The following is a 27,521-nucleotide window of genomic DNA, read 5'->3' on the forward strand; positions in this document are numbered from 1 at the left end:
ATCCAAATATTATGCGACCCTCAAATTGGATCCAATTCTCAAGTTCAATCCCATACAAATCTATTTAGATCGTAGTTGAACCTTGCGCTCCCGCAATTTCCAACTTGAACTACTTAGGTACCCAGATTGGAAGTTAAACTTGTACGTAGCACTTGAGGTAGTACTGGCATTAGCGTGTAACTTAGGCTTTACATATCTGTGCAAAGCGCAGTTCCTCAGTAGTATGTACCTTCTACTAAGGTTCGAATCACCTACTAGTAGAGGTTCGGGACAACTTGAAGGTCTATGCTTACATACCTAGGTACTTGTATTGAGTTCAGATTCATACAGGACTAAGCTGTACTGTTAAAGAAAAATTTGTCTATTAAGGAATGAATTTTGAAAAGATAATGTCAACACTGAGCCTTGGAGATACATACGCACCACTGCCGTCCACTTTGCTCACATGTTTTCAAAAACCTCAAGTTGATCTCCTAGGCCTCTGCTCCAGATCCAAAAGCGCGGTGCATTTTTCGAATCAACTATCGCAAATCTCAAATTGTGGTATTATTATTTAGACAAGGAGCTGAAGATTGATCAGCATTACGGCCCCTCACACATCCAACACACCTACACCCTTTGCATGATATACGACACAGTATGCATTCTCCTCTGTACACCATGCGACCAGGCAAGATCTTGAAATCGCACGTCAATAACGAGGAACTTTCCGGAGCAACCGCTGCACAGAGAACTTCCGTTATTCGCAAAGGTTCGGCGCGGTCGGTGTTCATTGTCGCTCAGAAATACAGACAAGTTCAGACAAGTTTCGGCAGCTTCAAACCAGGTCCAATCACTGCTACGCATTCCATGCTCTCAGATATACCGATTCTTATGAAGGACTCTCCTGCTGGTTCAAGGTTGAAAGTAGAATCCGAAACGAAACAGACACTAGCTCTGCCACCACATATTACTCTTTCATTTTGCCTTCAAGCTATGCGAGAGCTTTCCACTTCTTGGGACATAGCAAATCGCATAGGGCGCAACCTGGAGAATCTTTACTGCAACACCACAAAAATGCCAAATGTGCCTATGAGTCTGCCAGTCAACTTGGACGGAACTACGCCCAGTTTGGGGACTTAGGCCCAATTGCTTGCTTTAAACGCGGACAGGCAGTTACCACGACACAATCGCTAGAGATCCGCATCGACTTGACTGTCATATCGATCTTGAAGACTTTGTAAGGCTCTAAGAGACCTGAAATCTACAAAAAATAGTTTTCTACTCTTCTTACATAGCCCCTGTGGGCAAGCGTCATGATCTCTTGCACAACAAGCACTAGTTTGTGCTGTGGCTCTCTCTTATTGAATCGACCCGCATATCCCAAATGTACTACCATTAAGCGTTTACTTCCTTTTACTAGGCATAGGCCATGGAATGTTAATATACATAAGAGATCAATCTGAAGTATTTAATGAGCATAGAAAATTTTTCTGGTCAAATTTCATTTGGGAAATAACAGAGAAACACCGATTTCTTTAGAAAAAGAAGACAAACCCAATTCCAAACGAAGAAAGAAAGAAAGAAAGAAAGAAAGAAAGAAAGAAAGAAAGAAAGAAAGAAATAGGAGGGAAAAAAACAAGAAAGCCAACGAATCCAAAAATATGATATAGAATTAGTATAATAAGCTCAATTTCTAGACCTTGACATGCAATCAAATTTCAAATAAACTAACCAAAACCAGCAATGAAAGAAAGACAAGGACGCTAACGCGAACTTCGGGGAAGACATGACCCCTGATCCCAAACCAATCATACACAACTACCAAAGCCCTAAGCATAATCTTTGATAATTCAAAAAAAGGAGAAAAGCCCAGAGCGCCTCAATCATGTCATTTGTATCGAAAAGCCCAACGAAAACACAGGCCAATCTAGGCCGAGGTGCATGAAGTGCGGCACCGGCTATGACCGCAGATTCCACAGCGTTCAGGGCAAAGGGCTTCATTCACTAGTTGATTGCAGGAGCAGCATACCCAGAAACCATTCTGGGATCTTGAATTTCGAACAGTGAGTTCATTGAAGCGGATCATGCTGTATTGTGGGCTTGCGTGATAAGTTGAAGTAGATAGATGTTGAGATGGTGGGAGATCCATGTTATTGAAGTTTTGAGTTTTGTGAATGGTGTCAGTTCTCGAGGAGGAAGTTTCGGATCGAGGAGCGTCTGAGACGTCGAAATTCGAGGCAAATAAACTTGACATGTTTTCAATTGTTCGTAATCGGATGTTTAATGGTGCTCAGGTGGTAGATTGTGTTTTAAGTACTGTAGACCTTGTATAGGAATGTAAACACTGGATTGAGGAAGCAAAACTTGAAGCCGTGATATCCGATATTGTATTGAATGTGTTATCAAATGTCTGAATATCTGAACTCAATTGAAGACAAGCCAATCTTTAAATATAAGAAAAAGAGGAAACAAAAGCTTGAAAATCAAGTATCCAAAATATTAAATTGTCGACTTGTCCACCACCCTAACCCTCACCCATTAGTGTAATTACTCATTGATGTGGACACTATGCAGGAAGCAACCAGTGCACAGTGATCGATTCACGCCTAGCATTCTCAGGCAAGAGGCAGGGCAAAAACTGTTCGGGCGAGGGCGAACGAAGAAAAATATCGGTGAAGCAACCAGCCAGCCAACAGCTATGATTCGAGGACCACATCAAAACTATATGGATCACACATTCTCACTAGCCCAGTGAAGAAGACTACTATACCCATACCCAGGTGGTGTGACTAACACTTCTCCCCGAAAACCTAGGCACCGATGGTCTTTGAGCGTCATTGAAAGAGCAGCGAATGAGAAGCTGAGAATATGCAAATAAAATGGTCTAAAATGACAAATACCTGTCAGCCTGTGAAGAAAAGTATATTATTTCTTAAAATGACACGTCTGCCAATCATTATTTGTTCCAGTGTCAGAGCGTCGGGTCGATAGTTTGATCGTCGTGCATTTTTCGGCTCTCCCGAAACGCGCCGGTCAGGGTCAAGGCCAGGGCCAAGGCAACAGATAGGTTGGGGCTTCAGTTCAGGGCATTTCTACGATCCTGCGGCAAAGGATAGGATATGATAGGATACCATGTATTGCTGAGGCGTCTGGTAGCTTGCCAAGGCACAAGGTTCAAGTTCGCCTGAACGGCATTCGGGCTCAGCCACACCTAAGTGATAAGCAAATAGGGCATGGAGTATATTACCTATGTGTGACCTAAAGGGAGCTTCTAAAAATTAGCCTTAGTCTGAGTAGAGTCATCTTCAGAGTGTGATAAAAGTGTCGCAGTTGCATTTTGAACAGCGAAGGGGGCGGAGGGTAGGGCGGACATGGATTAGTGGGACGGGCGTGGTATGTGGAGATAGAGATGGGAGATGGGAGACGTTTTGCAGCCAAGGAAGATGGAACGTTTCTAGAAGGAAGAGTGGGTCGTGATTGATTTACAACCAATAATGAGAATGGATCTGAATCAATGATCCGACTTCAATTGTTCTGGAGTGTGAAATTACTATGCAAGGTGCCCAGGATAGATTAAGGGGTGCTGTCAGTGGCTGATGAAGCTAATGAAGCTAATGATTCTCGGGATATGAATCCTCATTGCCGAGCTCTGGCGCCATTGCAAGAGAAACAGAAGGAATTCATCAGGATGAAGCGGAATCTATATCCACCCCTCCGTTCTAGTTGGAGGTTAGACCGACTGATCCCTAGTTTCACTTCTGTTGTAAGTTTCGTTTCAAGAGCATCTCACATCTCACAGCTTTCGCTAAGCTAGCAGGGTTGATTTCCATGTGGGATTCTCTCCGAAGGTGGATCCCTTCGCGGCTGAATGACATCAGTGCTTGATTGTAAAGGATTTGAAATGCCTGGGAAAATGGTCATTTCCGCAACGCCCGGGTGAGATTGCCCGATACCCGGGCGAATGAAGAAAGAATTCTACTGGAGATGAAGTGGAGACGGTTAACAGAGCCTCAGGATTGACTTTGGCAAGTGGCTCAGTGGGTGAGAAGCGGAAAGCTCAACCTTGGGAACAAGTGGAAGTTGTCAACCACGGTTTCGACGTGTCAAGGTGTATGTATGTGTGTGTGTTCATGGGGAAAGGGAAACTCCAGATTTCCTAGACTTGCCCTATATTGAAGTATGAAGATAGGAATTGTTTCAAGTACTTTGTTCCCTGTCACTAAATGTTCAAATGTTGGGCATTCAAAACAATAAAAAAAACAAAGCAAGTGGGGGGGGGGGGGGTCTTTGTCATCCTCACGCCCGCTTTTTTTGCGTCATGGCTCCTTCTTTTCCTCCTTTTCGTCTCAAATCCATCCCCATTGATGGGCCTTGAATACATTATCTCTTTCTTCAAGATCTAAAATTGATCCCTGCCAATTTCCCGACATCCGACGTTTGGTCATTGCTTTTTTTTGTCTCCCTCCTTCCCATCGTTTTTGCTTTTTCTTCTATTTATTCTTCGCCTCTGATCCAGCCATTGTTCTCGGGGCTTCTATCAATATTTCGGGCAGAAGACAAAAAAGAAGATAGCAAACCGATTCAAAGAAGAAGGTTTTGAAGTCAGAAACTGATCCTCGAGCTTTAAAAAGCTACGAGGAACCCCCGGAATCTGCGACTTGGTGAGTTCATTGTCTTCGAACCATCTTCAAACCCCTCATCTTACACTGATCGCATATTAAAAGCTGTTTTGTTACCCGCTTCGAGTCATCCCACAGCACTGACCCGTCTCCAACACACGTTTCCACCTGTAAATTATCCCGGATCGCCGTGGAACGATCATGACCTTTTCAAACCACTACCGAAATTCCTCGCCGAGTGGTGGGCGACACCATGTGGCTGGTCCACGGGCGTCCACCGGTATGGTCCAACTCGGCTCATCAGTCGATCCTTATGAGCAGCCCCGTCACTTTTACAACTACGATGACTATCCATCCGATGCAGGTTATGCCAGCACTGCATATAAACACTATCCGATGCGACGATCCCCGGTAGAGGCCCGACCGGTCAGCACCTCAAAAATTCACGATCACGGTCATTCTGCAAAAAGGCGAACGGAGTATACGATCGAACCACAATCACAACCCTCACTGTCACAATCACAACAACGACACAGAAGCAGAAGTAACACGGCATCCGCGGTTGACATATATCAAAATCCAGCGCGTCTCTCAGTGCCCAGCCATCATGGTTCTGGCTATGGCCAGCCTCATAGTCCTGTTGCAACCAGCTCGGGTCAGTATCTGGCACCTGGCTCTCACCACGGCTCACGACACCGCAGGGTGTATAGTAACAATGACTATGCAAGTGACACCGGTCGCTTGGACTCGCATGATCATGCCAAGCATCGGTCAAGCCGCCATAGATCTCATCGTGATGCCCCACCCAGCTCGCGGCGGCGACATCCAGACTATGAGAGCATCAAGAAGGGGGAAGATATTGATAGATATGATGCCTACTCTTATACAACGCCCCGGGAACAATTTGACCGGGACTACCCTGTTCGCCCCCGTCGCCATGTGGCCAGGACCTCGCTCGATCGACCTGTGAGCATGACAGTCATGGAAGATCATCCTCAGTGGTTGTCTCGCAAAGACAGATCCCACGGCCCTCCTCCAACTTCTCGAGGATTCGACAAACTCGATCAGGAAGGCCGACCACGCTCTACTCGTGGCAACGATGATTATCATCACCGTGAGACATCCAGATCAAGAGGGGGCAACGATCGTTCACTAGTTGTGATGCCTCACGACTCTGACGATGGTTACGAATCCTACGGAGATCATCGCCGTCACCGTCGTCACCGTGAACATCGATCACATCACGAAAGCGACCGACGTCATCGTGAAGATCGCTCACCTCGTCCCCATGATAATGGAGCCAACGATCGTGCACTGGTGGGATTGGGTACCGCAGCTCTAGGCAATGGATACTCGGATATTTCAGACTACGATCGCCGCCAGGCGTCGCGGCAGCATAGACGCTCTCGTGACCCGGAGCGCGACTACGATGCAACGCAATCTACATCCCGCGAACTGATTGAAAGACCTTTGCCGAGCTCCGATACAAACAAGCAGATTTACCTTGAGCCCGTTGACCCCCGTATGCGTCATCGCAGCCGGTCTCGCAGACATTCGCGACGGCGACGTGACAATGAATCAGACGGTCTAACGGACGACGACGATCTCCGTAGATATCAGCGTGAACCATCTGCAAGCCCCCGGCACAGGCACAGCAGCGAGGATACTAGCGAGGATAATCATCCCGCAAGTAGACACCGTCCTCCACGCCAGCGATCGACTGTCCGTTCGCCCAGCAGATCTCGATCTCCCTCTAACGATAGCAAGGATGGCGGAAAGAAGGTCGTTGCAGTTGACCCTCCTGCTCAAAAGGAGCCTGAGCTTGTACCGAAGGGTATCTTGAAGAAACCCCGACCGGCGTTCCCCGAGGAACCTAACCCAGTGAGAGAGGGTGTAGCTCCCCTCAAGGATGCCGAAAAGAATGGTATTCCACCTGGTGCTCGGTGGACTAAGATCGATCGCAGACTGGTGAACCCGGGGGCATTGAGATTGGCTGGTGAACGGTTCGAGGAGAGAGAGGAATATGTGATTGTATTGAAGGTGTTGTCGAAGGAAGAGATTCAACAGCTTGCTGTGGCAACACAGGCTATTCGAGGTAAGCTTTGGCTCAAGAACCACAGACGACCTGATAGGCGCTATTCTCCTATTTCAGGACGGTAACTCACCAATGATACTTTTAGATGCACGCCAAAAGGAGTCCACACGGGACAGGCGTGAACGACGAGATAAAAGCCAGCGTGATGGCCACCATGGCGACTCCACGTCAAGCGACGATGAATTTGAAGACGATGAAGATCATAGACGCGAGCCCCTACAGATTGAGGCACCGCCGGCCTCCAGGCAATCACCTCAAAACTCGACATTGCCAGAGCGTCCTCGGGTGTCGAGTCACTCTTTGCATGGTAACGAGAAGGCAAGAGTGAACCAATCCACTGCGCAGGCGTAGACATTTGTCCATTTTTGATATTTGGTTGAGTGCCATTAGCTGCTTATTTTGAAAAGACAATTGATGACAAATTTCTTTTTTGTTCGTCTCTCTTTTTTGCCTTCGATTCTTTTTCCTTGTGAGATTCTTCGACCACTGTGCGGGTTAACCCCCCTGCAAAATCGGTTACCAGTTACCAAATCTGGTCAAGCATCAAGCCAAGCAGAGGCATGGCGTTATCTCCCCTGTTAAAACAAGGAACAAGCTCTTTGCTCGAATACCCCCCTGTATCTTTTTTTTATCCTGTCCTCCCCACACCGCTTACCTGTGTCACTGTGTGATGAACCTTGGTCAATTCGTATGCCCTAAGGGGATGGCACCAATAAGCGGCGGTTTAGGATCATTTGGGTTCAATTCAATATTCTTCTTCGTCTTCTTCATTTTTTTTCGTTGCTATAAATACTCACTACGCAAGTGATCATAAAAAGTTATTGATGATTTGGATTATTGTTTTTTATCGCCTCACTTAAGCCGGCGTCATCTTACAAACGAGACTACTCACGGGACAATGCAATCACTGTAGTCTCTCTACCCGGGTTGTCATGGCTGCACATTTCTCGAATCAACCTGCTGCGACTTCAGCTCTTGTACAACCATCAGCATCTGGGCAATATCGATGATGTTTCTCAGATGCAGATGATTTCAGTCATTTTTGCATTGCCAAGGAAAGTACTTTATGCTATTTGAACTTGCTAGGCATCCATCCATATTTGGATACCTACCAATTTACTTTTGTCCTATATTTTTCAACAATATGATCATTCTTCGCCCCAATCATTCCACTCCAAGTAGAGACGTACCCCGTAGAAAAACCAACAATCAGACAAATCCCCACGAGCACTGCATATGTTGGACTTGATCTTGCACTGCAGAACTTCCCCCCTCTTTCGCTCTAGTAGCAACAATTCTGCAACCCTGGCCGAGTACTTGTATCTCTTGCTTCCTCCGCCTGGACACTCAAAATAGAATCACCGGAGAAATTGCTTCATTTGCATTTCATTGTTCATTAAACCGATTTTTGCCCAACGATGGCCCCCACATGAACTCCACCTCGCTATCAATCGATATTGAATATTGAGAACATTGAGCATATGAAAGCTAGGAAAAAGGGGCGATAGATGGCGGCCGACAGGGAATTGAATAGAAAAGCCATAAAATACACATAATACTAGCCGTTATACGAAATATATACAAAGTGCAGGTGCATCAAGACGAAATAAAAATAAACAATACATGAAAATACCCCAATAAAACAAAAAACAAGATAAAAACAAGATAAAAATCAACATCAAAGAAAAAGAAAGAAAAAGAAAAGGGGGCCAAGATCGCACGAGATACATCTGCATGCTCTAGATCCCAACAGGCGCCACGAACGTCTAGCAACAAACAAAAAATCTGCAGCGCGCCGGACACGACGATCATCAACTTGAAGTTGCCGCAGTCGATGTGCACGCCTGCATAGACCTTTAGCTATATTGGGAAGGAGTCATTACGAATGACTCGGAGAAGAAAACCTATTAGATACTCGAAGCTGAGTTTAGCCCCCTCTTTCTTTCTTTCTTTCTCTTTGCCCGAAGAACCAGAATCAGAACCAAAACCGAAGTTCATGAATCATAGAGTTGGGGTCCTCATCTTTCATTTTACTGCTCGTCTAGTCTTCTTGTTTTGTGATTTGGACTAGGATCATGAACATGGATGCTCAGCCCTGTGTGTAGCCAATGTAACACTATCCACCTATCCCCTGGTCTCAATGGTGATTTTCCTCTTAGTGGATTTTTTGATTTTTGTAACTCCTAATTCCGTGATTTAGGTTCCACTCGCGGAAATATTTGTATAATTGGTCGAGGATTCAAGCCAAGTACCATGTACATATATATTTTCCTACAGTAGAATCCAGTATGTAATTCCGACCCTATTTTATCTGGGGTCGGTCTTTACCAGAAACCAACACCAACAGAATCCATCGTACTTCGTATTAAGCAACGCAAAGCAGGAAACAAAGAAATAAAACGACGATCTTATTACTGAATAAATCCAACAAGTATTTCACAAGGACGCCTAATTGTCCCATGTACATGCCTCTGCACAAGCACCTCGAGCCCTCCCGCTAACAGTCCCAACAACCAACCACCTATTGGTCCACAACAGCCAACTACAAGTGTCACAGTAATATCACTTCCCAAACGACCCCACGCTCTTACCCAATCCAGATCCCTCATCACCCTGTACCGCGCCCTAGGACAATGCCACCGGGGAGACATCGGGAATACTCCCCGGCAATTGGCCTATTAAACACCCCCAAAGCCCGGAGTAGAGGTACTAATTCAGAACATCCACACTTCGGTCCCTTCCGACAAGATAATCAAAGCAGAAAATCTCCAAAATTCCTTTTCTTTAAAATAAAATAAAATAAAATAAAATGACGCACACTGATCTTCATACATGATGTCCTAATGTCCCCCCCGAGGACGTGCCCCGTCATACCCTAGTTTCTGAGCTCATACCATATACTAACAACGTACCTACATGTACAACGAATAGATTCCCGGCCCACGCATCAAAATGATTGGATAAAAGTTGGATTCCCTGTCTAGCTTCTTAACTATTTGTTTATTTTTGGTTTTATTCCCCTCTCAGCCCCAATATTAGCTTTGGCTTTTTATGAAACGGACCGGGGTTATGGTGTTTTATCGCTTCTCTGCCGCATTTTTGCAGCTGATCTAGCAGGGTATCGAGATACGTCGGCTATTTTATGGAACTGTTGGATCTTTGTTTTAAGTGTCGGTTTAGTAGTGATTGGTGTTGATCTTGGTGACGATCACTATTCTTTGTTCTTGTTCCGGCTAAGGCGCTTTCGATATCAGTGTTTTGGGTTTAGTTCATTTGTAACAGGTTTTCTCTCTCTATCTCTCTCTCTATCTCTCTTCTTTCATTTTTATCCCCGCAGTGAATACTTGAATGCCTTATTCTGACTCGGTTGGCCCGTTGAGATCTCCGTTCGCGATCTTATTCGTTCAAAGCATGGGTGTGATTTAGGTTCAGATCTACAAGTATCACATTGGTTCAAGCTCCAAGCTTAGTTGTGGATAGCGTGTGACTAGGATCAAGATGTGCCGGCGCCAGCATACAAATTCTACTTTGATACCTGCGTAGCAAAACTGCCTCTTTGATGCGAGGTGGATATGTCTCGTATTGATACTAGATGGCAGATGAAATTGCATCATTTGCCTTTCGGAATCCACAAAACCACATGAAACCGGAATCAAATCAGTAAGTATCATGATAATGAGACAAGAAATCAAACGATCACCGGGGCAACATTCATCCATGATCTAAGAGGCGTTTCTTGTCTCTCCCATCTATCCACTCTCCAAGCTTATTTTCCCCTCATTAGAACAAATTTTAGATTAATGTATCATCTGAGCTTGTTTTTAAACAAAAGACAAAGAGTAATTCGTGGCAGATTCCTCCGGTGCACGAGATCATTCCTTGATTCAGATAATCGAGCTGAAAGACACCTGGGTAAAGATTAGTTGTAAGCGGGGAAGTAGGTATAATGAGTCGCTATTATAGACATGTATTCTAGCAGGCTCAGTCAGGTGTAGAGCGCAGAGCCCGCTGGCAGAAAAACCCTGTTCTTTGAGACTGTGGCAATGCCCAGGTGAAAATCGGCTTGAGATCGACACCAGCACATGGGTTGGTTCGCTACCAGGTTACCCCCTGCGTCCGCCTCTTTAACATATCTTGGTTGGATTAGTCCCCGTGGTCCTATGGTGTAATTCAACTGAGGAGCGGTGGGGGAGAAGCAACGTCACTGCGTTAGATGCATGTCAGGATACGAAGGAAGAAAATAATTCCAACCATGTCTTTTTAGTATTTAAACATATTCAATTAAATAAAATGATAATTATAATTATGAGAGATATAATATTTGGAAAATTAAATTATCAATTTTAACTTTCGACTGCCGATGATCGATGTCAACCCCCGAATTAGTCTTCTTTCCGGCGCCACTGTCCAACAATCCACGAACAACGAATAAAGAACAGCGCTTGTGTTGGAAATAATTAGAATATCCCGTAAAGTATGTGTGATATGGTGATCATCATCATCATCGCCCCATCCATAGCCCGGGTTAAGATCATAACCATAGTTCAGATCACGATAATAATCACGATCACGATCAGAACCGAAAACAGAGTCTCCACATCTGTCGCAGCCCCTTCCAGGCTTAGAAACAATACTTAATCCGTCCATAGAAAGACATATCGATCGGCCAAGTACATACAGGTACAGGGAACGGTGAGCGTTTGAATGTATCCCCACCACTGCCATCAAAGTCCGACCCGCAGTGATCAGCCGCTCGGATTACCTTTTTGCGTCTCAGCTCTAAGGCTGAGTTCCCTACGTTACGCTCTTCCTTCCCTTAGTGGGCGCAGAGGTGCAGAGGTACAGGTGCATATTCGGCGTGGAGAGATTATGAAGCAGGTCGTTAGCTCCGGCCACGCGACACGCTACTGCGGCCGCCTGTGCCCGCCACAGTCAGTTTAACGCCGCTTCGCGAGTCGATGGCTCACAAGTACGCGGTGCGTAATGATTCGCCACGGAGACTTTTGGATCGTTTACACAGTGACGTTTTTTATTTTCTTTTTTTACTCTCTCGGAGACCGAAATTCATGTTGTATTTATAGTAGCGAACTTTTTGACATGTATAGTAGAGAAAGAAAATCTGCATCTTACTGTACTTTGGAACACAGAGAATTGTTTTATCATATATTCTGTATTCCCATTTCAAACCCAGGAAAATAGAAAATCATCGATGAATATCGGCGTTGACACTGACGCCGTCAGATGTGATAACTACTCGCATTTCTTGGCGTACATGCAGCGACAGGTAGAGACCCGAATATCCTTCCCTGACTGGCTAAGAGGCCGCATAACCGGAGCACTCTGTTCCTTCTGTTTGGTTCTTGGGTTCCGACTGCATTATTGGAACCACTCAGATTCGAGAATGAACCAACATAGTTTCCCAAGAGATGTCCGACTGAACACCAAGTGTTTGCGTTTGCTTGGTAGTCGCCCTCAAAACGATGGAGTCAGTGGAGAGGTCGTGGAGTCCTCGGAGCCGGATAGTGGGGCCGAAAGGCCAGGTTAGTGTGTTAGTGTTCCTTTCCTTTTCCTCCCGTTAGTTATTCAGATCACTCCGCCGGGCGTCGGACAGAAGTAACAACAACAAAGAGAACCTGAACAGAAAGGAATGGAACAAATCTCCACCGGGGAAAAACTCGGGGGAGGGGGGCCAAACGAGAGATTTTTCACGTCCTTGTCGGGCAGAGCCGCCTATGGAGATTTGATTTGGAATCAAATCCAATCAGAAAATGAAAATTCACGGAAATTGAGGACGAGAACAAAGAAACAAAGAATCGCTTCGGTGTGGTACCTAATCCTAGGACGGGAGGAAGGAGGAAGAGTGGACATGTTTGGCCCCCCTCTATCCCTCTATTTGTTCGCTTCTCTCCACAACGGAGTTGGACTATGTAACTAACATTTAGTTTATCTGGGGGCGCGACTCTTTTTGTCCATTTGACGATCCCAAGCGGAGCATCTTCCTCCCCGAAGCCACCAATACGTTATGGGGGTTCGGCCCTTCCCCTCTCAAACTCCAAGCTTTTCTCCTTCCCCCTAGTACGTCCATCATTTAACATCGAGGGGAAAAACTTAATCCCCAAAAACCGTTGGCGCCTCCTGAGGCTGATACTTTCAGACTAGACAGGGTGCACGATGTTTCCGTGCGTTCGAACGCACCAGGGTACGACAACTTTAAAATCAAGAACGTGCGATCAATTAATGTTGAGATAGATCTACACGGACGTCAGTCTTTAGGCGACGGCGATTTACAACCGAAAAAAAGTGAGGCTTGATACGAAAAAGAATACGAAATAATAACGAAAATAATAACAGCAATAATAAATAGCACAAACGAACTAAAAAAGATAGCGATTTTTACAAAATTACGAAATTGTGAACGTCGGATGCCCCTTTCAAGTTCCTTTTCCACTTGTGTACGCAATGGGAAGATTTCTACTACTGTACCCTGTACAAAGTACATGCAACTAAGACTAGTTTGACCCAACGGCGCCAACCGTATCCATGGCCCAGGTGCCCAAACACACCGGTGGAAGAGTAGTCGGTACACTTAGTTCCCTTTTTCACATCTAGAACATCGGGGCTACTACTCTTCTTACTAGCATGCCGCACCGGCTCCAAAGTCAAATTTCTCGCGGTCATTAGTATGTACGCCTCGTGCCCCACAAGGGTCAAGTCCTAACAATCGTCTGGAGTATAGAAGCAACCTATATAGGTATTTGGGGCGCATTGTAGGCACGATTACGACATTGTGGCCACGCTAAATCCATAGATGTATTTGTTTTTATCCAGGACCGACGGAGGATGTATACAAGCAGTTAGTTGAACTTAGAATGGGCTGATGAGTACGTTCAGCTACTATGTATCTTTGACCTGATCGTGCTGATTGCCGAAAATGGTTATCGAAAGGGGTGGTTTTATTTTATTTTATTCCTTCAGATGCAGAGTTTCGCTAGAGATGCGTGTGATTCGGAGAACGGTGGAGCCCACGAGACAGAGCCAAAGCCAGAGCCAAAGCCAACTCCACTATGAAATCAACATGAATCTTCGTCCTTCTGTTTTCAGATATTTTCTTTGGATTTTATTGGACTTTCTTTTTTTTTCTTGCTGTCAGGACTGGGAGGAGCACAGCGCCAAACGCCGCTACGATCTGCACGCAGTAAGGGCGGGCCTCCCGGGCCTCCCGGGGCCCCCATTCACCGTGGCCCGTGTTTCCGCTGTGGGAACAGGATGTGCAAAGAAAAAAGCTATCGAAAAAAAAGTTGATTTAATTTTCAAATAAAACAATTTATGAAAAATGAAAATAAGATTAAACAGAAGAACTCACGCACCAAAAATGGGCCCAAGCGAGTTCCATCACATAACGGCTAATACTAGTACTAGTACCAAAAACATCACGGAGGACCCCGATTCTCAAGACCTTAAATCCAACCTTGGAACCTTGGAAGAGATAACCTGTTCTTTGTGATTGTTTCTCTTCTCCTCAATCTTTTCTTTGTTCTTTTTCCTTTCAACTCCCAGAAGAGAAGGGGTTGATCGGCACCAGAACCAGAACAGAACCATACAATTAGCTGGAGTCCAGTGGCGTTCTGCCGCGGCCCCCGTTCTGTCCCCGCTAGCCCTAGCGTCTCGACTCCATAGCGAGCCAATGAAGAGATACCGTATTTCCTTATTTTCCTTCCTTTCTAGCGATGTAGGTCTCCAGTCTCCATTTCTAATTTAAACAACGGCAAGAGTGAGTTGTTTTCCGCGCTTTTTTGTCTTTCTGGCCCGTGTATTTTGGGGGCTACTGCATGTACGTACAAGTGTTGACCAATTGCCGCGGTCTAGACTTGATGCTGCGTGCGCTAAAGTGGCCCCGATAAAGTACTCCATCGCAAGGTCCATATTCAAACGGTGCTGAGGACTAGCATGGGCACGGTCCGTTTTTTTTTTTTTTTTTCTGCTCTGAGATTTTAGTGGCAGGAATGTTTTATTGTCTTCATGACGTATTTCGCGCAGATCGATGAATCGGATTTCGGACTTACGATTTCCAGTTATGGACTCGGACTGTAGGGCGTGGATTTATGGGGAAGAACTGTCAGCTAGATTTTATTATTTTGTTACTTTACTACGTTTTGTTAGAACCGGGTACGACTTTCTACATTAAGTGCTCATTTTATTTTATTTCACTTTAGAGGCACATTTATATCTTATACATGTTATATTATATTCCATACTATTTAGGTTTCTAATTTGACTTTTCTCAGGTGCATGGAGTTCAAGGTTTAAGGGGAAGGGTGTAGAAGTGGGAAGTATCAGCCAGAAATAGGCGGTTAAGCGACGAAGACCACAGCAAAAGAGGGGAAGAAAATCCATATCATCTACACAAACTACTGCCGACCCTGGTCTAGTACATAACTCACGCCGTATTGACGCTTAACGTCCTCTGGCCCAGTCGATCCGGGGCCGGTAGTGGCACTAACTAGCGGAGCAAATCGATGAGCTTGGATCTCGGTTGATCCGCTCAGGGGTGGTTGGGTGGCACGGGAGTCTTTCTCCTCCTTTGCTGAAAATGGTTCGCCGATGGTGTTTCTAATCTTTCCAATCTTTCCCCCGTTAGGCCAAGCCATCATATTCAAGCCCTTGTTCCCGGCCGTACGACCTTTTACTTCTGGAACCCGTACGACAAAGCTACGTGGACATGTGCTATCAGTGAGACAGAGACTCGGGGCACGGATACCGGCATAGTCTTTGCCCTTGCGTTGATTATTATGGAGTGTACTCGTGGTGAATCTTAGCTTAATTTTTGGACTTCTCCCCCCTTGGTTGTTGTTGATGGTGGGTTTAGTATTTGAAAGAGGTTTTCTTTCTTTTTCATTATTAGGGCGGTCTTCATGACCCAGGCCATGGTTACAAAGTACCGCTGGATCGAGTACCTACTTAGTGCATATCGAGGGTGGATGCAGTGGGGACGGGTGATTGCCATCACAATTTCCCTCCATCCGAGGTCGGGATGATCAATCTATATGATCGTATGAAAGGACCGGATGAAATAAGAAAAAGGTAAAAATTAAGAGAAAAACAAAATCTCCAATTTAATATTTTAATCCAACACCTTTTACGGAGTAATAATTCAAGAAACGTCTGGAGCTGTACTAGCTGAAGGTGGGACCAGAAGCGGGCACAACTTGACGCGATGGACAGTCGCGGACTCCAACACCCTGCATCAATCACAGGTGAATACCAATGACGATCCGTTCTCAAATGACACCGTTTTCCTCGGCCCCACAGTCGCATGCGAAAAGCAAAGAGAAAAGGGAAAAAGAGCCAGTACTCGTAGACTAAGTCAGAAAAAAAGGGGGTGGGTGGTTGGGTTGGGTTGGGTTGGCGCATGCACCCGGGTTAGTTTAGTACCAACCTTTAGCCCTGAGTTTTCCTAACCGCAGAGAGACAAGAACGCGACCAATGGACTCGCGAAGAAAAGGATCTTCATATAGTGATTGGTTGAATGAACCAACAGCTTCGGTTGGCTGTGAATGGATGCGATTACGACGCATCCAAAGCTAAACTCGTTCTGGAAGCTCTTAGCTCACTTCGAATCAAACCTAAGAGTTAGCCCCTCTCTCAAGTCTCTTGTTTCCTTTTTCTCCACGCCGAGAAGTCCCGTTGTGTGCTATGCTAATGCAAGAATGCGCAGTCACTGCGCATTTATGGAGGGCTGCGGGCACAGTCCTAAGATCAGCGGAGTTATTCAATTGGTCTTCCCTTTTTTGCTCTTGGAGACCTGACCTATCTGACCTAGCTGGCCTGGTCTTTGAGTCTTGAGCCTCAGAAGCCGATTATCCGTCTCTTTTATCCTTCTTGGGACTTGGATTTTTCTAAAACCAGCCCGAGACTTGACTAGGGGTTAAGGAAAGAGCCGGGCCTGTTTAGATTAAAGGTTGAGCGAATAAAAAAGATACTTCCCGCCTTAAGTCGGAGTACGCAGTATGTGTAGGTAGATTATACTGTATAATGTACCTACTATAGATAAAATAAGAAGAGATGACGCCAGGGGCCCAGGTTGATCGAGCCGTGTGATACTCCACCTCATTCCGAGACCACCAGAAGCTGTCCCGCATACCTCATATGTAGTCAAGATCTATGTCAAGCCATCAACAAACAGAGACTCGGACATCATGACTGGAGGAATTCAAGTGTCATGCGTTGACGTGCCGAATGCTCTCCGTAATAAAGCCGGAGAAAAAAAAATTGGCTCGTGTCCGACGTGTCTATTTCGTAGGAAGGGTTAATTTCAATTTCTCGAACTACCTTTTGGTTCCCAGTGCCAAGCGCACCTAGTGCATTACAGGCTTAGGGAGTGAAGCCCGGGTGGAGGCCTGCATCGGGGATGGGGGGGGGGGGGGGGGGCTTGGGGGAGTTCATTAGGTTCTATTGGTGCCCCATTGAGTCAAGCAATGTTTGTGCTTCGTGTTGTTTCTTTCCTTTTTTTCTGCTTCCAAATTATGATCTCTAATTTTCGTTTTGCTTTTCCCTACCCCCCTTCAATTTATGTCCGGCATGAGCGGAAACACCGCTTATTCCGCGACAATACAAGTGGGAAGATAATACATCGCTGGAGTGCGGGAAGGTAACTCCCGTGAAGCGGATACCGATTCAAATGTTCATCGGGAAGATCAGCGGCTGATGGGAGGGGAGAAAGATAAAAAAATAATCAATAAATATCAAAATTGAATTGCAAGGTTACCACGAACGATAATCTAGCGAATGTGATGGGCGCCGTTAGGCTGTTTCGAGTTTATTTAGACGGGGCAATCGAGGCAGTCGGGGATCTGGATCTTATGGGGAACAGCAGACTGGGGGTCGTGGAAACAACCAAACCCGATGATCACTTCAAATTCAATCATTTTATTCAAATTTTTATATCATTTGATTCCCTTTGACTCCAGTCAGATCGCGTGTGCAACCCAGTGCTTTCTAGGATGGATCTCTGCGCCGATCTCGATATACTCCGAGTACCTTCTCCACTGGGTAGCCGAATACCCAGTGGGACGTACACCCTTCAGCTCATCAGTACCTGAAACTGGCTCGATTTGCGAGATGTCAACGGGGGCCCTTTTCGTTCCAATGAGTCTCGACCGACATTGAATCTTCATCTTCTAGACCGCGTCGGATTTTGTAAGCCCATTGGATACCCGTTCGATCTACCCCCTCTTTTTTTTTGCTTTACCCCAACGTCATGAGCAAACATGTCTCCAGCTATAAGGCCTAGTCGGTTATCATTTATCGATTATATTTACTGACTCGGTTTTGTTGGTCATTTGGGGCCTTCGTAGCTGCGCATATTGAGCAATTGCTCCATTTACAACTTGATTGCTTCTTTTTTCCACAACCCTAACCCAAAGATATGTATTTAATGGATTCTTTTTTGATAGAAAAGTTTTTATTTTTTATTTTTATTTTTATTTTTTTCTCTTTTCAAATATCCTCCTCCCTCCATCGGCACTTCACCTTAATTAGTATAGGGTACGCTAAACCAGAAGAATCCCGTGCTGGAGAATCCACCCTGCGTAGTTCAAAACTCTGTCCCCTGGGCACAAGATTGAGGGAAATAACGTCACTCGGATTTCTTTGTTCAGCGTTGCTCCGAGTCTCTTTTTCCCCCTTCTTTTATTTTGCCCCTCTTCTTCCTTTCGTTCCAATCATATATTAGATCTGGTAAACAACATGCGGTTCTTTGTTTTCCCTTGACGGACGTATCATGATGGCTCCTCATCCCCCCGAAGAACGGTTCCTTGGAAGAAGAAAAACAAGCTAAAAAAGCAAGAGGGGCAATATCACTAGACCGTTAGAGAACCGCGGACCGTAGTATTGTATCAAATAAATCTGCCTTGTCCGTATCCAATCCAATTTCCAGCTGTTGTGGTACACTATGGAAGGATGATACTCATCCACTACCTCCAGTGTCCACTGCACTAGGAGATGATAGGTAGGTCGATAGGTACCTCGATGTACTGTACTCTCAAAATAGCACAGGAAATGATACTTTCCCCACTACTGTCCTTATTGCTGTGGCAGAGATGGAGAGAAATATTTATTTAATTTTTGCTTATTGATAATCAAGAAAATAAGAAAATTATTCCATTTTTTGGTCTTTTCTTGCGGCGTTGGTGATTTCCTTCTAACCACGCACCGGTTTACTGCATGCTTTTGCTGCACATCATTCCCTCTTCCCACCCTCCTCTTTCCTTCTTTTTGTATTTTTTAATTATCTTATTTTATTTTATTTTATTTGATTTTTGATTTTTTTTCGAAAATCAACTTTTGAAAATTATGCTTTTCTTTCTCCACGGCGTTTAAATCTGCTCCCCATCTCGGCTAGGATGAGATGATGACGCTCAATTAATTTTACAGAGGCTCGGATGTTTACCGGGGGACTCGACTCTCTTAATCTCCCTCCTGCATCCATCCTGGACAATATTACACCATGTTCCCGTTAATGACCAGCCCATCCTAATACATACTCTCTTCTCATCTTCTCTCTCCACCTGAATGGATCTTCTTTGGGGCTTTTTTGGCCATTTTTCCCTTTAATTCATACTCGATCTATATTATTCTTTTTTTATACACTAAATCCACAGTTTTCCCTTCTCCACATCTCTTTTTTTGTTTCTGATATTTTTTTTCCTTTTCCTTTTTTTCCTTTTTTCGATTTTATCATTTTCGAATTATTTATTTTATTTATTTATTTATTTCTTTGTCTTTCTCCCCTCAACTACATCTTGACATGAGAGGACGAGGAAAGCGTGGGTCCAATTTAGAGACGACGCTGCCTTAACCTCTTCCCCCTCCCCCATAGTCCATGGGTCCTCCATGGGTGCAGCTAAATAAGCGACCCTGGACCCTCTCTTATTCCTATCGTCAAACACGGTCCATCGTGCCTTGAGCCCACCCCACCCCAGTCAAGAACAGGCTACTAGCCGTGAGTGTCGCGCAGCACTTTTTAGCCTCAGGCTTTTCGGGATCTACTACCCCCCGTGCTTGTTCTCATTTGACGTTGGGCATTTCCACGCGTGCTGCGTTTCTTCCATTGCGCCAAACCCTCGCATCCTAGTTCTTTTTATGTTTTTCTCCCCCAATATTCCTTGTCAAACACTGTCCCTTCCCTTGCTACATCCTCTGCATTGAAGCCCGAACTCAATCCTAGGCTGTGAACAAGTTTTCTTCCCTGTCCGGCATGGTACATACTGGCCGTGATCCTCCGGTGTCAAATTACAAGGAAGAGCCGGTTAACGATCCTGTAAGTATTCGACTTGTCTACTTTTTCTATCTCTCTCCCTCTTTTTTCCTCTCTCCATGATAGATATGAGAAGCACAATCTTGTCTTTTCTTTGATTTCATGGCATCTTCTACTTCAAATGTCAGCATGGAATGTATTCAAGCTTCATGTCCCTTTTATCGTTTGATATTGGATGCTCGGCACGGCGAGAGCTATAATGCCGCGGGATGACAAGCTCCCCGGATACTTTCACTACAACTACTGGGCACCATATTCAGCAATGCTCCTTGGACGAAGAGGCGATGACCTCGGGAAACGGCACAAATAAGTTTCCGAGGGCTTCTCTTATGGTTTCCAGCCGGGCTGATTGTCTGACTCAATGGTATTATCATGACCATGCGGCTGAAAACGAATTGCTTCATTGTGAGGATTTGCCCACAGACCTGATTATATCTGTATGTCTGTGCACCGGTGACCTACTCGTCAGAGCACCTGAACCTATCGGAATTTGTCTATGGTAAAGGGGAAATCAACTCGGTGAAACACAGAAAAACTCTTTTTTTCCTGACAGAAAAAAATCATTGGGAAAAAAATCGAGAACCATTCCCACCCAGCACAATGAAAGCCATATCCCCCGCTCCGAAGCCCATGTAGCGGCGAAGAGACGCCATTTACAGGGACAAACAACGAGGCTGGAGTATTTGGTCCCCTCGGAAGACAAGAGCCACTTGCATTGTCAAAGCCAGCTCCAATGCTACACAGATCCGTGGTTTTCTTTGGCCCTGGACGGCCTATCCTGGTTCAATCCTAGTCATTTGTTACGCACCCAAGCCCATCCCTGCTCGAGGAATCGTTCGTCGTGGCAACTTTCCCCCCTCAAAGCTGAGGAGTTTCTGCCTCTTGGAGTGATTCAAATCCCCGCGCTCATTTCGTCACTCTTTCTGGATGATCTGGTTGTGTTCTCAAGTCTCTATCTATCTTTCTTTCTCTTCCCTTTCCACGTTATTAGGTTGTTTGTACCACCACACGAGCTCGAAGACCTCTTTGAGGGGTCTTGGAATAGCCAATTCCTCAGTCACTGATACGCGTTTTTTTTTTTTCGCCGCAGCTACGCAACGGCAACTCAGTATCGAGTTCCCAACATCAACAACATCTTGATTCTTCAAGGCCGGATCTAGCACAACCACCTCCATTACTGCAGAGACAAGGTCCTTTATCGCCTCTTGAGATAGCCGCATCTCTTCCTCCACCAGCATATCCCACAGTATCATATCCGCCACCTCATTCTATCGCAAACGGTCTCTTGCATTCGCATATTTCCTACGAGTCATCAACACAGGAGTCGCCATATTATACGACTCACCCTTCTTTATATCCCACATCAACTGCGACAGCGCAGTATCCATCAAGTGGTAAGTTTTGATCTCATGATAATTGCATGCCCAAGTGTTACGGGTTGTGAACTTCCATCTCATGATTTTCCCCGTGGCATCATATCTGGGGCCGACTGCCGCCTGAATTGCTACGGACCCCCGACTGATTCTGTGAGATATAGGGCCGTCTGACCTCATGGCAACCACCGCTCAAATGCAGAGACCTTACCCACCAATTTATCACACCCCTCAATCAAACTCTCCAGCCTCTGTAGCCTCACAACCGCATGATCAGCATGGTCAAAACATTTACACTCAGTCGCCACAGATGCCACCCCAAATGTACGGCTATCAGCCATACTCCCCGATAAACCCTATTCATCATCCCTCTTATGCCACTCATGCATCACCTCAACCGCATCCCCTCACATCCCAGTCTATGATGATGGCCACTCAAACGAGTACAGCACAGATGTCTCCTCATCAACAATCAGCGACCCCCAATACAGCTCTATCCAGCAGTCCAACTATGAAGATGGACTCGGCACCACAGCAATCTAGTTCCCAGCGATCAATGCTCGGTCCTACACTCCCAGCACCAACCAACAGCAGCCTCCCAGCAGGGAATGTTCAACAGTCTTCCCTTGGAGCAAGCTCAAGCGCAGCACCAGGCCCTATTCCTGCCACCACGCCACTTGTTGTACGACAGGACAGTAACGGGGTACAATGGATAGCCTTCGAGTACTCCCGGGATAGAGTAAAGATGGAATACACAATCCGCTGTGATGTCGAATCTGTCACAGTCGACCATCTCAGCCAGGAGTTCAAGACAGAAAACTGCGTGTACCCCCGAGCATGCTGCAGCAAAGACCAATACCGTGGTAATCGGCTGGTCTACGAGACTGAATGCAATGCTGTTGGATGGGCTCTAGCAGAGCTTAATCCAGCATTACGAGGCAAGCGTGGCCTGATCCAGCGAGCAGTTGATAGTTGGAGAAACAGTAACCAGGATCCTCGACTTCGGAGCAGACGAGTGCGCCGTCAGCACAAGATGAACCGTCGACAGTCTGTTCAGCCTCCCTCTACTCCCCACATGCCTCCAGCCGCACCCCCTATCCAGAGTGGAATGACCGTAATTCCTTCGGGGCAGAGATCTAGTATTGGACCCTTGATGGGGCCACCCATGATACACCACCATGCCCAACCAGATGGTAGCCCTAAGCTTGAACAAGTCAGCGGTATGTTTCACTAAGCTATGGTGTGATTTGATCCGTTGTTCATGATTTTTTTCTACGACGTGCGCGGCGGGGTTTCCTGATAAACCTTGTATTTCGTTTCCTCTTCATTTTTTTATATTTCCCTTCTATCCCTTCATAAGATTTGTTTTATCGTTCTTCTACACTGTTATGGACTTTTTGTTTCTCTTTTGACGGACCGGACATTTGTTTCCCATGATCTAATAGTATGTGTACATGTGGGAAGGAATGTGTGTATTTCTGTGTGGCTTTCTGTTTGTCTATGGACGGTGTATGAGATGAGATGTCTTGTGATATGACCCTCCCACCTGATTTGAATGTTGGTTCCAGACATCTTTGGAAATGTTTCTTCTGCCTCTATCTGTTTTGTTATTTCATACCCTCTCTGTTCTTGATTATCATCTGATGCCGACGCGCCGCTTGCCCTGTCCTTTCTTTGGGTTTCGACCCCCCCCTGCGAACATGCAGTACAGCGTAGGCTAATTACTTACCCCCTCTTCCCACGATAGGCACCGCGGATCACAGCCTCGAAGCCCAGCGTCCCATCGACGCAGGCCGTCTACCACCCGCACCACTCGGTGCAACCGATATCCGACCAGCACAGGTCTTCCATGATGGACACCCCGTACCCGCACCATCCAGCGTCATTTCATCAATGCCGCCCCTTCTCCGTGACAGCGGTCTCGGGTCTCTCAGCCGGCACCAAACCATAGCAACATCTAGCCGAATGGCATCCGGCGCCGATCTAGACGACGAACAATCCCCCAGCAACGACGATCTCTTCGGCCAGTTACCAGATGGTAAGCGGCGGACTTTTATCCTTGTCGAGGATCCTCAGCGTGGATCGCGGGTCCGGGTCAAGGTCGGCTTGGATAAGGTCAAGATGGATGAGATTCCAGATTCTTACCGTCGCGACACGGCCGTGTATCCGCGCACTTACTTCCCTACGCAGATGAGGGATGCGCCTATGCTCGTTGATCCGAGTAAGAGGTTCTTTGCCGAAGATGAAGACCACACGGCAGATGCGGAGGACTCCACTATGGGCCGAACGAGCGTTCCTGCTCCATCGATGGAGAACGATAGTGCGGTGGAGGTTCCTAAACTTTCGCGTCGGCACCACCGGAAAGAGGTAATGTTGAATGATCTCGCATACCGACTTAGCTGGAGTCAGAGTCGAGTCTTTGCGGGACGAATGCTATTTTTGCAACGGTCGCGTAAGTTTACCTTTCTTTTTTCTTCTGTTGGCGTTGGGTGTTTTATTCGTATTTTGCAAAGCAATGGTCTCTATTGGTGATGTCTCTGTGTGGGTGTCATTGTGTCAGGTGTTCAGGCACGGGTATGCCCACGTGCGGCAAAGATCCAAAACATTGTCTCAGTATGAACCGAGAACCGTGACAGTGCTAACGACAAGTTACAACAGTGGATGCCTATCGCAATAAAATGCGGACTAGTATGATCGCCGCGGGCCAAGAGGCATCAGATATTCCAGAGCATTTCGATACTCGACGAGGAAAGCGGCGATTCCTAGAACGCGCTCGTCGACTGGAAAGTGATGGACCCTCTGCGGCACAACGCAGCGCTGAAGAAGTTGAGGGATAATGATGACTTTATTTTATTTTTTTATTTATTATTCATCTGGGGTATCCTGTGTTTTGCTTATGATTATTGTGAATTATTTATTATTTTTTGTCTTCCGGTTATGAAGGGATTAACGAGCGCAAAATACCAAAACACGTTGGGAATGGATCCGCACGGCGCAGGGATTGATGGGATAACGAGACCATGGCAGTTATGGCAGTTATGGCAATTATGGCAATTATGACGGTCGAATGTTACTTTTTATTATTCTCCTTTAAGGAAGAGTATTGACATTGTATTTCCGTATAATCCCGGGGTCGCATTCTGCTGCGGCGAGTACAGAAATAGCAGTCTACACAGTCTACACTATGTAGTAGTCTACTCATACCGTGGATTGTAAGGGACTCGGACCCACCTGGTCCACATTGACAGGACCCTTGAATGCAGGGTTCAACAGGCCCTTGGGGGAAGATTAAGAAGAACAAATATACTCTACCGATTCTTTTTGTCCGTTTTATTCTTGAATAGCTCTTTAACACCTTAATACTTCCTCATTTAATTCTCATTTAATCAATTTGTACAACGTGCTTATACAACTCTTTTACCTGCCGGGTGGGGGACGTTATCCGTTGTCAGGGTCACCAAACGCTTGTTGACAACTTTATTCCCCTCCATCTTGTGCTTTTCACATTTCTCTTCTTTTTTTTGTTTCTCGATCCTCATCTCTCAGGTTTCCTCACACACACCACAAATACCCCTTTCTACTCTTCCTTTCCTCCAGCTGCATCGTCTCATCTTAGACTCTACCATTCACAACCGCGGCTTGTCAGCCTGGCCCACCCGTCTACCGCACTGCGCCTTCATCCCCCCGAACCGTGGATTCGGAATTGACTGTGACAGTTCAGCAATATCCGAGATCTAATTTTAATCTCCCTTCTGAACGTGAAAGACCATCAATCTCAAACCCGGTCTCTCTAATCTCCAATATACCCAAGCATACAATACAACACACACACACTCGTGGGCTTCAGCCTCACCTCAGCCTCACCCAATACATCCCTTGCATTCTACATAATCACAACAAAACTCCAACCTTCTAAACCTATTCACAATGAATTCACACGATATCGACGATATCCCCGAGCCACCCCGCCGATTCTCACATCCAAACCGTCAGGATTCCTCCGTCACACCAGGCGTCGACAATCTTGGCCCCTCCTCCGTTGGCGGCGGAATCAGTGGGATAGCACTCGGCATTGCCAACACGCACAGTCGCCAAAGTGGCATCGACGCGGTGCACGGCGTAAACCAGCACCAAGATCCAGAGATGGACACATACGACAATTACACTGGTCCTGCTGAACGGTCATTTCACACTTCGGGTTCAGAGAACCCGTACATCCCTACCCCGCCAGCTCACGAGAACCCTTTCTACGGCAGTTCAGAGACCTTACGCGGAGGTACAAACTCATATGGATCAGGAATGGCACTTGGGGAGACTGGCGCGCCGCCTGCTCTTCAAAACATGAACCGATCTAGTGCACATCTGGCTGAGGCAAGACGGAGTTTTCGCGATGGATACCCTGTGCCTGGAGCTGGGCCTGCGCCTTATGCAGGTGGTCTTGGGATTGATGGGCCTTATCAGCGTCAATCTCACTACAGTACAAGTGGGGTGTCGGGGGATATCAATCCAGATGACATCGCGGATGACGGAGATGATGATGTTATACCTGCTCATAGGAATTTAGTTGGGCCTACAGCGGCGGGTGCTGTTGTAGGTGCGGGAGTCGGTGCAGGTGCTGCTGCCGGAGCTACAGCGTCAAAGGGCGGATTATTTGGAGGTTTCTTTGGATCAGAGAAGAATGCGAATGTGGCTTACGACGCCGTGCCTGGAGGTGGATTGGAAGCTGGACAAGCAGGGAAAAAGAGTTTAGGGATGGCAGGGAGGAAGAAGAGAGCGTTGATTGTCGGAGCAGTGCTTGGATTTATCATTCTTGCCGCTATAGTCGGTGGTGCTGTTGGTGGCACGCTGGGAACGAAGCATTCGGATGGAAAATCGAGTGACAACTCTGCGTCCGGGGATGAAGACAAAAACGGGGACTTGGATATAAATTCATCTGAGATCAAGGCTTTGATGAATAACAAGAATCTGCACAAGGTCTTCCCTGGTATGGACTATACACCATGGGGAGTGCAGTACCCACTATGTCTCAAGTACCCGCCGTCCCAGAACAATGTCACCCGCGACTTGGCAGTTTTGTCCCAGTTAACCAATAACGTCCGTCTATACGGTACAGACTGCAACCAGACTGAGATGACATTGCACGCAATTGACAAGCTCGAGTTGACCGATATGAAAGTCTGGCTTGGAGTATGGATCGACTCGAACACAACAACAGTCAATCGCCAGCTAGACCAACTCTACGATGTCTTGGAAAATACCAAAAACACCTCAATTTTCAACGGAATCATCGTGGGCAACGAAGCCCTCTACCGCGCCGGTCCAGATATACAAACCGCCGAAACGACCCTCATAAGCTACATCAAAGATGTCCGCAGTAAACTCAAGAAACGCAGTCTGGACATAAAACTCGCAACCTCTGACCTAGGCGACAACTGGAACGCGCAACTCGTCAACGCCGTGGATGTAGTAATGTCGAACGTCCACCCCTTCTTCGCCGGTGTCAACGTCACCGCTGCCGCAGCCTGGACTTGGGATTTCTGGCAAACGCACGACGTCTCCCTAACACAGGGAACGAACAAGAAACAAATCATTTCCGAAGTAGGATGGCCTAGTGCAGGAGGAAAGGACTGCGGCAGTAGCAAGACTTGTGGACCTGATATTCCCGGTTCAGTGGCAAGCATCGACAACATGAATACCTTCATGTCGGACTGGATCTGTCAGGCATTAGAAAACGGAACAGATTACTTCTGGTTCGAAGCCTTTGACGAACCGTGGAAGATTGAATTCAACACCCCCGGTAAAGACTGGGAGGATAAATGGGGTTTGATGGACTCAGCACGCAAGATCAAACCAGGTCTTAAAATCCCCGATTGCGACGGCAAGACAGCTTCATAATGCTTCCTTACCTTGCCTTACGTTTTTTTTCTCTTACTTTCTTCCAGCTCTAATGGAATCATGATCATGACCGCTTTCATGCATATATGTCCTTTACTCTTGCGTCGGTGTTCCGGAGTCTACAATTTGGTCGACTCTACTCTTTTTTTTCATCTTTCCTATCCCCCCCCCCCTTTTTTATGGTTAGCTGACGGTCTCCATTTTCTATGCTCTGGTTTCTCAGAGGGAGAAATTGCGTCGGA

The 27,521-nt window shown here is 46.3% G+C and overlaps 5 protein-coding genes across 5 annotated transcripts; 4 read left to right on the plus strand and 1 right to left on the minus strand.

Moving 5' to 3' along the window:
* Positions 1-660: 660 nt before the first annotated feature.
* On the plus strand, positions 661-1,122 carry N7478_005475 (uncharacterized protein; the record flags this gene model as incomplete). The annotated part of the gene is made up of 1 exon (XM_056921689.1): positions 661-1,122. The coding sequence occupies one exon, from the start codon at positions 661-663 to the stop codon at positions 1,120-1,122; it is 462 nt and encodes a 153-aa protein (XP_056779726.1).
* A 3,680-nt stretch (positions 1,123-4,802) lies between these two features.
* N7478_005476 (uncharacterized protein) lies at positions 4,803-7,047 on the plus strand (the record flags this gene model as incomplete). The annotated part of the gene is made up of 2 exons (XM_056921690.1): positions 4,803-6,696; positions 6,782-7,047. The coding sequence occupies 2 exons, from the start codon at positions 4,803-4,805 to the stop codon at positions 7,045-7,047; spliced, it is 2,160 nt and encodes a 719-aa protein (XP_056779727.1).
* An 8,057-nt stretch (positions 7,048-15,104) lies between these two features.
* N7478_005477 (uncharacterized protein) lies at positions 15,105-15,347 on the minus strand (the record flags this gene model as incomplete). The annotated part of the gene is made up of 1 exon (XM_056921691.1): positions 15,105-15,347. The coding sequence occupies one exon, from the start codon at positions 15,345-15,347 to the stop codon at positions 15,105-15,107; it is 243 nt and encodes an 80-aa protein (XP_056779728.1).
* Positions 15,348-21,562: 6,215 nt separating this feature from the next.
* On the plus strand, positions 21,563-24,221 carry N7478_005478 (uncharacterized protein; the record flags this gene model as incomplete). Its single annotated transcript, XM_056921692.1, has 3 exons — positions 21,563-22,604; positions 23,132-23,836; positions 24,043-24,221. 3 exons carry the CDS (start codon positions 21,563-21,565, stop codon positions 24,219-24,221), a joined length of 1,926 nt encoding a protein of 641 aa, XP_056779729.1.
* Positions 24,222-25,311: 1,090 nt separating this feature from the next.
* On the plus strand, positions 25,312-27,279 carry bgt3 (uncharacterized protein; the record flags this gene model as incomplete). The annotated part of the gene is made up of 1 exon (XM_056921693.1): positions 25,312-27,279. The coding sequence occupies one exon, from the start codon at positions 25,312-25,314 to the stop codon at positions 27,277-27,279; it is 1,968 nt and encodes a 655-aa protein (XP_056779730.1).
* Between the last annotated feature and the right edge of the window lie 242 nt (positions 27,280-27,521).

This window comes from Penicillium angulare (assembly GCF_028827245.1).
Source record: "Penicillium angulare strain IBT 27051 chromosome Unknown utg000004l_segment0_segment0, whole genome shotgun sequence".
In the NCBI taxonomy this organism is placed as follows: domain Eukaryota; kingdom Fungi; phylum Ascomycota; class Eurotiomycetes; order Eurotiales; family Aspergillaceae; genus Penicillium; species Penicillium angulare.